The sequence below is a fragment of the Equus caballus genome, chromosome 21 (genome assembly GCF_041296265.1).
Source record: "Equus caballus isolate H_3958 breed thoroughbred chromosome 21, TB-T2T, whole genome shotgun sequence".
NCBI classification, from domain to species: Eukaryota; Metazoa; Chordata; class Mammalia; order Perissodactyla; family Equidae; genus Equus; species Equus caballus.
In genome coordinates, this window is record NC_091704.1 from 19,441,118 (window position 1) to 19,454,830 (window position 13,713).

General features: G+C 33.8%; 1 protein-coding gene across 2 annotated transcripts in view; it reads right to left on the reverse strand.

Annotated features, from left to right (window-relative positions):
* Positions 1-1,790: 1,790 nt before the first annotated feature.
* Positions 1,791-13,713, reverse strand: part of SLC30A5 (solute carrier family 30 member 5) — a 31,019-nt gene continuing 19,096 nt past the window's right edge. For both annotated transcript variants that reach the window (XM_023625243.2, NM_001301142.1), the window contains 10 exons: positions 12,716-12,792; positions 12,311-12,481; positions 11,520-11,808; positions 11,149-11,357; positions 10,429-10,586; positions 9,462-9,591; positions 6,526-6,727; positions 5,631-5,857; positions 3,510-3,638; positions 1,791-2,632 (listed from right to left, as the gene is read on the reverse strand). In XM_023625243.2, the coding sequence (XP_023481011.1) occupies positions 2,462-2,632; positions 3,510-3,638; positions 5,631-5,857; positions 6,526-6,727; positions 9,462-9,591; positions 10,429-10,586; positions 11,149-11,357; positions 11,520-11,808; positions 12,311-12,481; positions 12,716-12,792 (1,763 nt within the window). In that variant the 3' untranslated portion in view covers positions 1,791-2,461. The remainder of the gene's footprint in view (positions 2,633-3,509; positions 3,639-5,630; positions 5,858-6,525; positions 6,728-9,461; positions 9,592-10,428; positions 10,587-11,148; positions 11,358-11,519; positions 11,809-12,310; positions 12,482-12,715; positions 12,793-13,713) is intronic.

The window sequence follows — 13,713 nt, forward strand, 5'->3', positions numbered from 1 at the left end:
GCTTGTATATTCATAAAATATCTGGAAGGATACACTAGAAACTGACAAGTGTGGTAATGCCTAGAGAGGAGAGCTGTGTGTCTGAGTGAGAGAGAAGGGAGGCTTTTTGTCATTTACTCTCTTGAATTTTGGACCACGTGACCATTAATTAGTAAAAACATGCATCTCTGCATTAATATAGTAGATATTTTAGGGGACAATCATAATCTAAAGTAAAACCGGAATCCTTTAGTTAGAGATATCTACATATAGCTTCATTATTCTTCTGTTTAGAAAAGTTTAAAGATTTATCAATTATTATGTAAAAGGAAGAATAAATGTATATTATAAAGGATGTAAAGTTTATTCTAAGTGAAGACCACTTATTACCCAAATTGGTAATAAGGGAAAAGAACAGCTGATGAGAAGAGGAAGCGGAGAAGTTAGTACGTGTAGTAAAGTGCCACCACCACCCTTCTTGGGGCAAATGAACTGTTAAACAGGCTTCTGTTTGGGTATTATTTTGAACTTATTTGTACACTTAACATCTAGTTAATCTCTTAGGATGCTGATTTAAATAGAAAAAGACAAACTAATGAAAGCTACCTTTGAAGTCAGGTTTAAAATAATGTCAATTCCTCAACTTTACTTAGCCCTTTTCAACTTTCATTTTCACATACATTATTCCTTTTGCTCCTCATAACCCTGAGAATTTGAGATTTTATTCATGAGGGAAAAAAAAAAACATACCCAAAGAAGCTGATTTGCCTGAAGTCACATGGTTTAAATGAGCTGGAACCAGCACCCAGGTGCTCTCAATGCTGGAGTCTCCCTACTTTCTTCCTGCACCCCCTTAGCCTGCTGCCCTGCCCTTTCACTCTGAGAGCTCTATCACATTCATTTTTCTGCTGTTCATATGCCTTCTGAGGGAAATGACAATTTTAATAATGATGCAATATTTATTGTACCTATCTACTTAAAAAAAATTTAATGTACAAAAATTGCATTAAATCATCAATATGCAATTATTTCCCCACCACGCAAAAATTTTAATATGTAGATTTTGGACTAGAAAATGTGTAAAGAGAAGACAAGGAATATCAAAATAACTTATAACAAATTTCTAAAACCTCTCACATATTAAAGTTGGCAAGATACAAATATAATTCACAAGTTTGCCGTTGTGGTATAGATAAGAAAATAGTACCCATACTAAAATTAATTCATCCTACTTGTCAAAATTCCTAGTATAAAAATGAAAATATTCAGATGCTTATAAGCAGACAGATATTCAAAAATTTCTTTTGGAAAACATTCTTTAGTGTTCATAAAACTGTATATATTATTATATATCTATGTATCATAGTCTTTTCAGAATATACATTCAGTTTAAATTGGAAATGAAAAAGTATAAATTAGATATTACTAGGAAGTAGTTATAAGGTATTTTGATTTCATAGTGCCAAAGTGTTCACGGACAAAATTTACTTATTAAACTTTAAAATAAATACCTATTCTTTGATATTTCTTACATATCTACACGTTCCAGAAATTTAAAAAAATAGTTACATCTATAGACAGAAAATTCAACTCTGAGTGGACAGTTATTTATGATTCTCTCAACGGGCTGCTCCCCACCGGGTGGAGCTAAATGAAAAGACCGAAAGCCTGGCGCAGCTTGGATACCTGCCTGATGCACAACAAGAAATAGAATATTCTACCTTAGAGGAAGAAGACAAGTGATTGAGTAACATGCACACAACTTAGTATAAGCTCTTTACCCTAATAAAGTAATTATTCATTTGCAAATATTACCAAAAGTAAAAAAATTTATTTTACAGAGTGGTTGGTTTTTGTAATACATCAAACACTGTAATGTTATACTTCCCTATTCTCACTGTTTGTCTCATTTCAGTGGTTGAAGTTTCTCCCAAATAATTTAGTTTACATTTAAAGTGGTAATACAGCTTTTACTTAATGGATTTAAATTATAATTAGAAACCAGTTTTATATACAGAAAATCCATAAATATAGAACTTTTATTCCCATTTTATCCTAGGGCTATGCAAAAAATTGACTAAAAATTTTTCTTTTGGGTCTTTGTAATAAACATGTAAATACATTATTTACATTGGAGATGCTTTCTGACAGAAAGTAAACACACAGAAGTAATTTGGGTCTTCACTAGAATCCATCATGATATGCTCATTTTCAAAGATGATGCGCTACATTGTGTTCACTCAAATTTCAAGATTTCTGTTATAATTCAAATAATTATTTTACTTGTACAATTAATGCTTCATTCTGTATTTAAAGGTCCTTTAAGAAAGATTCCTTGATCCAATAGTAAGGAGCTTTAAAATTTTTTTTAAATATGGCAAAAAGTTTCTGTACAATTATTTTCTTCCTTCTGGCAATATTATAAACACTGAGTCCTTTAATCTTCACTGTTTCATACTCCAGCTGTGATTCTCGAGTTCCCTCACATGATGTAAGTACCATCTCTGTAGCATTTCATGGACTCCATTTGTTTTGTCATAGCCAGAACATCATGAAATCCAGTACTCAGGCCAGACATATGCTGAAAGTACGCCTCTTTTTCCACTTGAATTGTTAAATTGTTTACTCCAGCATCTTTAAGTATTCCTGTAACCTGTTATAAAAATCCATACATTTTAGTACATACATCTTAAATAACTGATACCACATTTTTTTTTATAGCTACAGATAGTCAAAGATGTATCCACAAAGTAATGTTTATTACTTAGTTGGTCAAACGTTAGGATGTTTTAGAAGGCCAGTAAATTACTGACCTGACATTCAGAGTAGAAAAGGAAAACAGACATTCCAATTTGCTATGTCTAGAGTAGAGATACAGGACCTATTTTGATCCTTATCTCCAACCATAGCATATACCCTACCAATTTTGTTTTATTATTATTAATTTAGGGCTATATTTATAATAACCTATTTCTGGATAATCTATTGGGAACCAAGGTAGACCATAAATTAATTTTTTTACATTAACTTAAGCTTGTCCTGTAAATACTAAAACTCTATTTTATTTTTTTATAACAGTTTTTATTTACTTATTTATTTATTTATTTTTGAGGAAGATTAGCCCTGAGCTAACATCTGCTACCAATCCTCCTCTTTTTGCTAAGGAAGACTGGCCCTGAGCTAACATCCATGCCCATCTTCCTCTACTTTATGTGTGGGACACCTGCCACAGCATGGCTTGCCAAGTGGTGTGTAGGTCTGCACTCGGGATCCGAACCAGTGAATTCCGGGCTGCTGAAGCAGAACATGTGAACTTAACTGCTGTGCCACCAGGCCAGCCTCGACTTGATTTTTTTTTAACCATTTTTGGATATAAAACAAATTTAGATGTAAAAAATAAGTTACATTACCCTTTGACAGCTGAAAGATTGATACTTTTGAACAATTAAATGACTGTTGAGCTGTATAACTTATAATGTATGCAATTTTACACATGAATAACCTCAACTGAAATTACAAAAGATTATTACCTGCTGTACTACTCTTTGTTCCAGCACATCGGATGTCACCTGTATATGAATTGTTCCTGCCACAACACTGGCAGAATGACGCCAAAAATGAGGGTCTCGGTATGAAATTAATCCTTCAATTTTCTGTATCTGTCAAGTAAAAGGAAAGGTGATATAAAGGACTTAAAGGCTAATTTACTTAACACAAAGCAATCTTTTTGGTCCAGGAGCCACTATGAAGCTGATTAATGAAAAAAAGATAATAAGGAGAGCCCAGAAGTGAGAAAGGAACAGGAGAGGGACAACTAGCTTAAAGTAAAGGCGCCTAAAATATTCTGACCTGGGAGAGATGCCAGGGAGGAAGCTCTCAGTAGGAAGTGAATGGAGCTGACAAGTGTCTTTACACCCAACAGGTGCACACCTATATAAGATGTACTTTGCCTCTCCTAAACACTAGAGATGCTCAACGAACTACATGGTTTCCTTACATTCATATACACCTTCACATATTGGTTTTTTTTTCTGCTTTTTCTCCCCAAATTCCCCCAGTACATAGTTGTATATTTTAGTTGTGGGTCCTTCTAGTTGTGGCATGTGGGACGCCACCTCAACATGGCCTCACGAGCAGTGCCATGTCCGCTCCTAGGATCCGAACCAGTGAAACCCTGGGCTGCTGCAGTGGAGCGTGTGAACATAACCCCTCGGCCACAGGACCAGCCCCTTATTTGTTATACAGAGTAAACATACTCAAAAGCTATCTTCCATGTTCAACAAAAGAGGACTGGTTAAATAAATGATAGACAACCCATACAATGTAACACTACAGTGTCATGAAAAACGTATTAGAATAATTATCAACATGACATAATTAAGTGGGGAAAAATTTATAAAAGAGTTTTTTGCCATTTTTATTTTCAATATATTTTTATATAGAAAAACAACTTTTAAAAGTTGTCTTTCCAGTTGGTGAAATTATATGTGATTTTTTCCCCCTTTTTGTTTTCTGTAATAGACATATATTATTTTTGAAATAAAAAACTTTTTTAGTAGGATGTAGTATTCACTAATTATGAGAAAGTGAGAAAACTTTATGAAAACCGTGGATTAAGATGCTATACCTTAAATATACAAGATGCCAACTTTTCATCAGCAAATCCTAATTACTTATCAATACATGGCAAACCAAAAGCTGAAAAACATTCTATTTTGTATTTGTTTTTTCTATGAACTGCCTGTTTATATAACCAATCGATCCTTCTATAAGCCTGTCTTTTTCCTGATTTAAAGGATTATGGATAGTAGCCTTTGCCTGTTTATGTATGCTGCAAACATTTTCTCCTGCTCTGCCTTTTCTACTTCATATTTGCTAACAGGATCTTTTGCCAATGGACAATTGTCAGTTGGTCCAATCTGTAGATTTACTCCCTTTCTGGCTTCTGGTTTCACTTCAAGCTTAGTAAAAAGGCTTTCCCTACCTCTGTGACTCTAAAAGTAATATTCTATTTTATTTTAGCACTTTCATAATTTGTCATTTACCTGTTTAAGCCAATGGAAATATATTTTTATACGGTATGGTATAGAGATACAGTTTTTCTTGTTGACCAAGCAGAAATATTAGTTAGGTCAACCCTCTCTCACCACTGATGTGAAATGCTATCTTTGCTTTATGCTAAATTCCTAAGTACCTGGGTCTGTTTTTGGACAATCTGTTTTTTTTTTTAATTGATTTGGGTGTTTATTCTTGTGCAAAGACAAAACTATAAGTTCTGTTAGTAAATTCTGTAACTTTATAATCACAAAATAGGACCTTATTAGTTAATACTGTAAATTTATGTATTTTTTTATTCTCAAGCATTGTCTTATGTAATACTGGATTATCTATCCTCCCCCAAAACAAAAACAAACAAAACAGAAAGCTCCTAATGAGAGGCAACTGCATTGAGAGTTAGATGAAAGAAAAGCACTATCTTCACAATAGTTTCCCATCCAAGAGAATATCTCCATTTATTCAGTCCCTATTTTATATCTTTTAAGTAAAACTGTATTTTCTTCATATCTTGCACATTTCTTGTTAGGTCAACTTACTCAATTTCAAATACTATTTTAAAAGGGAAAAAATAGTGAAGAAATTACACATACTACCTTTTCTAAAGCACTATGTAGTTCTCTTTCGTATTCTGGCGGCAGTCTCAGAAGCAGAACTTGACAGGCATCTTTAATCAGTGGAACCACACTGAGAAATATTAATATGGCAATAAAAAGAGAACAGAGTGGATCAGCAATGAACCATCCAAACTGCTCTATAAGAACTGTGGATACAATCACACCAATACTGCCAAGTGTGTCTGCCAAAACATGTAGAAATACACCTAAAAATAAAATATATAAAAATATTAAAAATTAAAGCACATCTAATTTAGTTCTTTTATGCATTCTACAAATATTACTGGGTACCTACTACGCACCTGGCACTCTCCTTGGGGCTGGTACTTCAAAATGACTAAAACATGGTCACTGACCTCAAGGAATTCATGCATAGTGGTAAAAGGGTAAGGATGTGCGCAACTATAACACAGTATGGTGAGTTTCATGATGGTGTGGTTTGTCTGCGAAGGCTTCCCAGATATCATACATGAGCCAAGTTTTGACATTACCCAAATTACTTATATTAAACAATCAGAATAAATAATTCAATATAAGAAGTGATAAATATCTCCTCCATATTTTTTTTACAGTACAGTACGATCTTCCTGGTTCTTTTGTAGTCAAAGTTCATAACGGCACACTCAGGGTTTCCCTTCCAAGTAATATTTATGCCACTGTCACTATGAAAAGGACTCTATAATTACTATAATCTATTTAAAAATTAATATTTATGAACAAACATAAGCATTTTCTACAGCATGTGACTTCAGACCTTTTTTTAGCCACAGACTGTTTTTCAAAAATAAAACTGTACCATAAGCCCAATATTTAATACAAACAGTGTGAATTCAAACACAGTTGAAAGGTAGGATAATACTTGGCAAGGACTCACCCCTCATGTTAGCATTCATGCCTCTGCCTGCAGATCCGTGGCTGTGACCGTGCCCATGGTCACTGTGTCCATGCATATGGTGTGAATGGCTGTGATCAGACGAGTGACAGCTTCCTTGAGAAGCTCCATGGGTATGGTTGTGGGCATGGCTAAAGGCACAGATACCAATAAGGTTTACTATCAGCCCTCCAACTGAGACTGGCTAGCAAAAGGGAGAAAAGAAAACTTTTAAATTTGTAATTTAAAAAATAAATTTGTTATTTAAAAGTTACTATATAGCTATATGTTTTTCTGTTTACAGTTTTGAAAGTATTCATAGTAAAACCTAAGTTCAATAAGTAAATCCAAGATTTAAAAAAAATGCGAATTTTAGAAGAAACATTTTAACTTTCAAACACCAAAGGTGTTGACAAGAAGAGGGATTTGGACTTGCTTTAATTAAGTGATTAAGAATAATATGTACTTGGTTCATGGCTTATAAATAAATAAATGATGCTAAAGTTTTGTGTTATTTATTTAAATAAAGAGTTTGAAAGTACTGCTTACTAGAGCCAAGTATGCACTGTACCTAAAATCTCATTTATATTACGAGGTAAATTTCAACAGTCTGTAAGGCAATGATTATAATTTACCACTAGTGAATTCCAAATAAATATAGTCTTATTGTGTCTTAATATTTCCTGAAGTAGGGGCCAGCCCAGTGGTGCAGCGGCCCAGGGTTCGCCGGTTTGGATCCTGGGTGCGGACGTATGCACCGCTTGTCAAGCCATGCTGTGGTAGGCATCCCACATAGAAAGGAGAGAAAGACTGCCATGGATGTTAGCTCAGGGCCAGTCTCCCTCAGCAAAAAGAGGAGGATTGGTGGCAGATGTTAGCTCAGGGCTAATCTACCTCAAAAAAAAAAAAAAAATTTTTCCCAGAGTAAAAAGAGTATAATGGAAAAGCAAACATATAGTGGTAATCTCCCTTTTCTTTTTTTTAACAAAGAGAATAGAATTATCTTGATCTAATGGTGCTACAATAACACCCCAAAGGATAAACCAAGTTATTTACCCTTGATTATCCTCTCTTACAAAGTAATTTTGAATAGTACTTCAGGGTGTTATTTAATTTACATACATCTACAATTTCTCCTTTAGAGAAATCAATTTGTTTTGTAAAAAGAACATATAAAAATAAAGGGAGACAGATAATTTTGATTAATTTTCCAAGGCAGTAAGACAGGAGATTTACTTTAGTAAACACGTATGGAGCTTATTTACTTCTTGCAACTCACACCATTAGTCTGTCAGATTTTAAAATTTCAGTTAGCTGTATGAACTTGAAGATGGTTAATGAATTTTTAATGAAAGCAAATACTGCTTACAGAGACTCCATCACCTCATAAATACTCCTTCTCCCCGACTCAGAAATACTTTAGCTTTATATATTTCATCAGAAAAAAAAAAAATAATGTAGAAAGTGACAGTCCCCTATAATTCTACCTCCAAGGGTTAGTCACTCCTAAGAGAATGATGTTATTTTCCATGCACATACTAACACATATACCTATACAACTTTTTAAAACAATAATAGGATCATATTAAAATACTGTTTTAGGGCCAGCCCAATGGCATAGCGGTTAAGTTCACACGTTTCACTTTGGTGGCCCAGGGTTCGCCAGTTCAGATCCTGGGTGCAGACCTATGCACCACTTGTCAAGCTGTGCTGTGGCAGGTGTCCCACATACAAAAAGTAGAGGAAGATGGGCACACATATTAGCTCAGAGCCAGTCTTCCTCAGCAAAAAAAAAAGAGGAGGCTTGGCAGCAGATGTTAGCTCAGGGCTAATCTTCCTCAAAAAACAAAAAACCCCAAAATAACAACAACAACAAAATAAATAAAATACTGTTTTGCAATTTTTTTCTTTAGTACATCTTATAAATTGTTTCATGCCAGTATATGTATATATACCTCATTCATTTTAATAGCTGCATAGTATTCTATGAATGACAAATTTATTTAACTAGTCCTTTCATTGGTGAACAATTCGTTTGTTGTTTTTTACCATTATAAACAATGGACCTTTACACACCTGTGCGACTATTTCTGTATTAAATATTAAAGGTCAAAGGCTATGAACATTTAAAATTCAAAATATATTTCCAAACTGTAATCCAAAAACACTTTACTAATATATGCTTCCACCAACAAAACTTGTAACTGCTTTTATTCATTCAACAATTAATTGCTGAGTTCCTACTACAAGCCAGGTGCAAGAATTTAAGAGTTAATGATACACAATTCAGGTCCTGAAGATACTTCCCTTAAATCTTTAACTGTGAAAGAATGACAAATTAAACAACAGTTATAACTCAATGTTGCTAAAAGAAGAATGCAGAAGATACGATGGGAATATTGAGAAAGGGCAATCTAACAAACTTTGAGGAGGGAAGACAGGGGTTACGGGAAAATATCCCACCAGAGGAGCAAAGTCTTGAGGAAGCCTGAAAGGCACAGGTGAGGGAAGGGCATGCCAAATACGAGAAATAGCACATGTAAAGGTTTAGAGGTACAGGGTGAACACTAAAAGCTGCTATAGCAATAATACAATCTATTGAATAAAGCCCTTAAAATTCTATTTTTCTAATTCTATCTCTAACATTTTGCAAATTTCCTCAGGTATTTAAAAAATACATCTTCAAACAAAAACATTTAAGTGAGAAAGAAATCTATATGTTTTGAATGTCATCTAATATTTCAACTACTAAAATATTAGTGAAAAGGACTAATTAATTTCTAACAGTCAGCAGTGTAAATGTAAATAGCAAGACAGGAAGTTACGTTGATTTAAATAAAAAATAAAATAAAACCTTCTTAGATCACTAACTAACTTTAGCATGGACAAAGCTGTATGAGTATGAATAGAAATTCAAATAGGAAAATAAAGAGACTTACTGTTAACATGTGTGTGTCTAATTCTGGAGGATCAATTAATCTAGCCACTGACTCCATAAACACAAAAAATGCTATTACCATTAGAAAAAGTCCATTAATAAATCCAGAGAGAATTTCTATTCGGCCATACCTAAAAACATAGAATACGTTTTTAGAAGAAAAAGAAAATGACAAGTATTATTAAAGCATAATGATTATTACATTACAACTAAGGAAGCAAGATCAGATTTTCGACTATATAAAATAGTAAGATTAGAACGTTACCAAGATTTTAACGTCATACTAATGCTGGAAGGTTCTTTCTGTACATATATGTTTACGGAAATTTTACATATTTATCAAAGTCCTTCTTCAATGTTTCTTTTTACACAAAGCCTTTCCTAATTTCTTAGCAAGAAGTTATTTCTCTCTCCTTTAAGCCCTTGATGTGTTCTGTATCTCTGTCACAGCACACAGATTCTGCTTTGTACCAAAATTATTTGTATTTTTTGGCTCATTCATTTTCAAAATATAAACAGTTGAAAATAAGAGCTGAATTTATTAATCTATTTAGAGTAGATCTTATCAAAATACCTTGGACAAATCAGGGATTCTAGCATTTACTGAATTGAACTATTCACTTAATGCAAGGATATGTTATGTACAGCCACTTCGAATTTTGAATATTCTTTCTAACAGCAGATGTGAATGATCACGCCCATTCCATTACCTCAAAGAAACACATTAGGCAAAGACCTGAATATTTAACTGACTTTGCTCCCTATTTATAAGAGGGATTTATCAGGGAGTATAATCTTGAGCTTACTGTCATTTAGTATTTATCAAACGCTTGGTTTATTTTCTCTTATCTACTTCAAATAAAAGAAAAATGAAGCTCTGGAAAATTACTTGTATTAAAATAAAATTTTATTCTTTGCATTTAAGATTTTTCACTGTGCTGTATTACCTCGAGAATCAGTGTACCTACCCATAAGAGAAAATCCGAGTTGCTTTCCACCTACTCATCAGGGCCGCAAAAAGTCCCATGACCAAGGCAGAGCAGTCGAAGAGCATGTGAAATCCATCTGAGATCAGACCCAGACTATTGGTCAACACGCCATAGAATAATTCCACAAAGGTAAAAAGCTAAAATATGTTTAAAAAAAAAATAGGGGAGGAGTGTGTGGGGAAATACTGTTTCAAGAGAGATTTATCAGAATTTAATCAAAGGATTTTAACCCTTACTTGAAGATATGATTTAACTGCCTCTTTCATTACTTAACTGACACTTATACAAGAAGCCTCATTTCATATAAACTGTAAGAAACTAAGTCAGATATGTCCAACTTATAAATTAAAAGGAGACAGTTTTATTCACATGTCTATAGAACTCAATAAAACTAAGCTATAAAATGTTAGCAATCTGGTCTGTAGTGAGATCCTGTAAAGAACAGATAAAAATCTTTAGAAGCTACTATATTTACTGATTTGAAATAGCACACTAAACCAACGCTTCTGAAATGCCTCAAAAATTGTTTACTTAAGTAATCTGAATATGATCCTGTAATCTTTCTACTACTTAAAGAAAATGGAATTTTAGCTCATCTCTAATTACCAGAAATTTGGGAATTACTAAAATTATACCAGAACTGTCAAAATTTAAAGATTAAAGCTTTTAAAATATGCCATTAATATTTAAAAATCTTACCAGATTCAAGCACAAGAAGTAAAAGATCTGCCTAGAGTCATTCTCCTCAAGGATTTGTTTTAGTGATTCCTTAATAAACCTAGGAATCGACTGCGAGCTATGTTGAAAAGCATCACCCATGAAGTTATAAAGAGGTGTTCCTTCAGGAGAGTATCCAATTAGGGTACCTTTCTGTCCTCTCTTAGAAGGAGATGATAAGATGTTGGCAGCTAAAAGGAGGGGAAAAAAAAGAATATTACAGAAGTTTAAGCTACCAAAAACCAGCACAGTATCCGTAAGCACTAAATGCAAGTATTGAACAAATTCCCAAATTAAGTAAGTGATTTGAACATCAGAATCTATAAGAAATTTGCTAAGGGGAAAATGCTTACACAAAATGAAGAATATAGCGCTCACTACCACTCCTCCAGACAGGACATGTTCAGTGCTCTCCTGATGTGTTGCTTTGTTCATGGCCCGAAGCTGGTCTGTTATTGGATGTGTCCAAAAATTTCCAAAAAGTAGAGCACTAATAAAAATGGGGAAGGATCCATAACGGGCACATTTGGAAACTTCCATTTTGACTGAACAAATGGAATCGACATAGAAATCCAGGATCATGACAAAAAAGATAACCGTTGTAAAAGGCATAATGAGAGAAAACCAAGACTCAACTTTACTCTAGAAATAAAAAAAAACAAAACTGTCAATACTATATGTATATAAAGTTCACGTTTTAATTAATTCATTTTTGTATAAACAAATATTCTCATGATTCAATATGATTCGTAAAATGGCAAAATATAAGAGCTATAAGATATTGGCACATTTTCCCAGTATTCCCCAAAGTATTGAAAAACAAAAAGCATTATCACCTAATAATTTTATAAATACTAGGTGAGCCACAATCACTGTGCCTAACACATGGTAGGTATTAAATTCTTTCTTTAACTGGTTCCTTTGGGTCATAGGAATGAGAGGGACATATAAATGTAATAGTACTTGATTTGTATTTTCTATAAACAATAAAATTAACTCAAAAATTTTCAAAAGCTACAAGGAAAAGGAAAGATAATTTAACCCTCTTGCAACCTCAAATTGAAATAAAATACAACGTACTGAACTAAAATTCGTAAGTAATAGCAATTCATTTTACTTATTACCAATACATTTCTGCTCTTACCTCAGTTGTCACAGAAAGAACAATGACCCACGGGCACAAGAGAAGCACAGAAACAACATGGGATAAAGCTTGAAGACGTTTGGCTCCACCAACATCTATAGAGAGTTTTCTGGAAGCTGTATGAAAACCAACTTTACAACACAAAGCCAGTACTAGCAACAATACTCCACCCTGTGATTGAAATTAGATAAGTCTCATTAGAAACACACAGTCCAATACTCAACCCTTAAATACATACTTGAAGAAATGGAACTAGTATGTTTTTCCATATCCCAAATTACTCAATTAAATGGCAAACAGTATTGTAAATCACTGATAATTTATTTTAAATGCACTTCTGCAGTTATAGTTGCTGTAACTTTTCAGAATCTCTTGATCACGTTAGGAGCAAAGACAAGAACATACCTTGTGGTCTGCCACACCTAAGAAGGCAATGGCTGTGTAAAGCATGTGAGTTAGAGCACTGTCATGATGTCCTTCAGCTAATGGACTGGGAGTAAGGGAAAAAATTCCAAATAGTAATTCTTTGAATCCTGAAGTCCTCCTGGAATTTTAGCTACATTATTTTGGGTTGACTATAGACTAGTCTGGGAGCCCCAAACTTGAGTACCCTCAACAATATGTTTCCCCTTAAAAACAAAACAATTTACAATTTAATTTTGGGACATGATTTATAAATTGGAACAGGCTGTATTCCTTTTGTTGTCTCCAAAACAATTACAACAGTGCCTAAGATACAGTTGTTAAATTTTAGTACTTAACCTCCAAAAGACATATGCATACATACTATCAGTAAGACAAAGAAACAACAGCAAGGAATTTTCTTGGACCACTCCTATCCAATGCCCTTCTAGAATGACAAGTAAAATCAGTCTTAAATCTTTTTCAAAGTCACTGATCACAGAAGCCTCAGCAAAGCAAGAAGCAAGCAAAAGAGGATGGGTGGAGTGGGGGGAGGGAACAGTTGTATCACAAGCAACCTGGAGTTCTGCAAAGTCATGCCACCCTCTTTCACTGTAACAAAGTAAATTATTATTAAGTAACAGGTTTTAGGGCAGGGAGTATCAGTAACCAGAAGAATCAAAACTGGTGTTCTGAGGTCTGCTAAACGCAGTGGGCAAAGGCACATGGCTAGGAAAGAACACTGCATGTCTGTAGAGGAAAAGGAGTAGACATATTTGACAGGAAAGTTGGGTATATATAGGAGAAGAGTGAGGGCTGAGCTGGAAATAATTTAAGAGCAAGAGAGTGAATATCGGATTAAGGAATCTGAACTTTTTCTTTCAGGCAAGAAGATGCCAAAGGTTTTTCATTTAATCTCAAAGAGGTTTATATTTAATAATTGCCACTGCCTTCTAAAATGAGCATTTAAATTGCTAAAGTATGAACAAATAAACTGATTT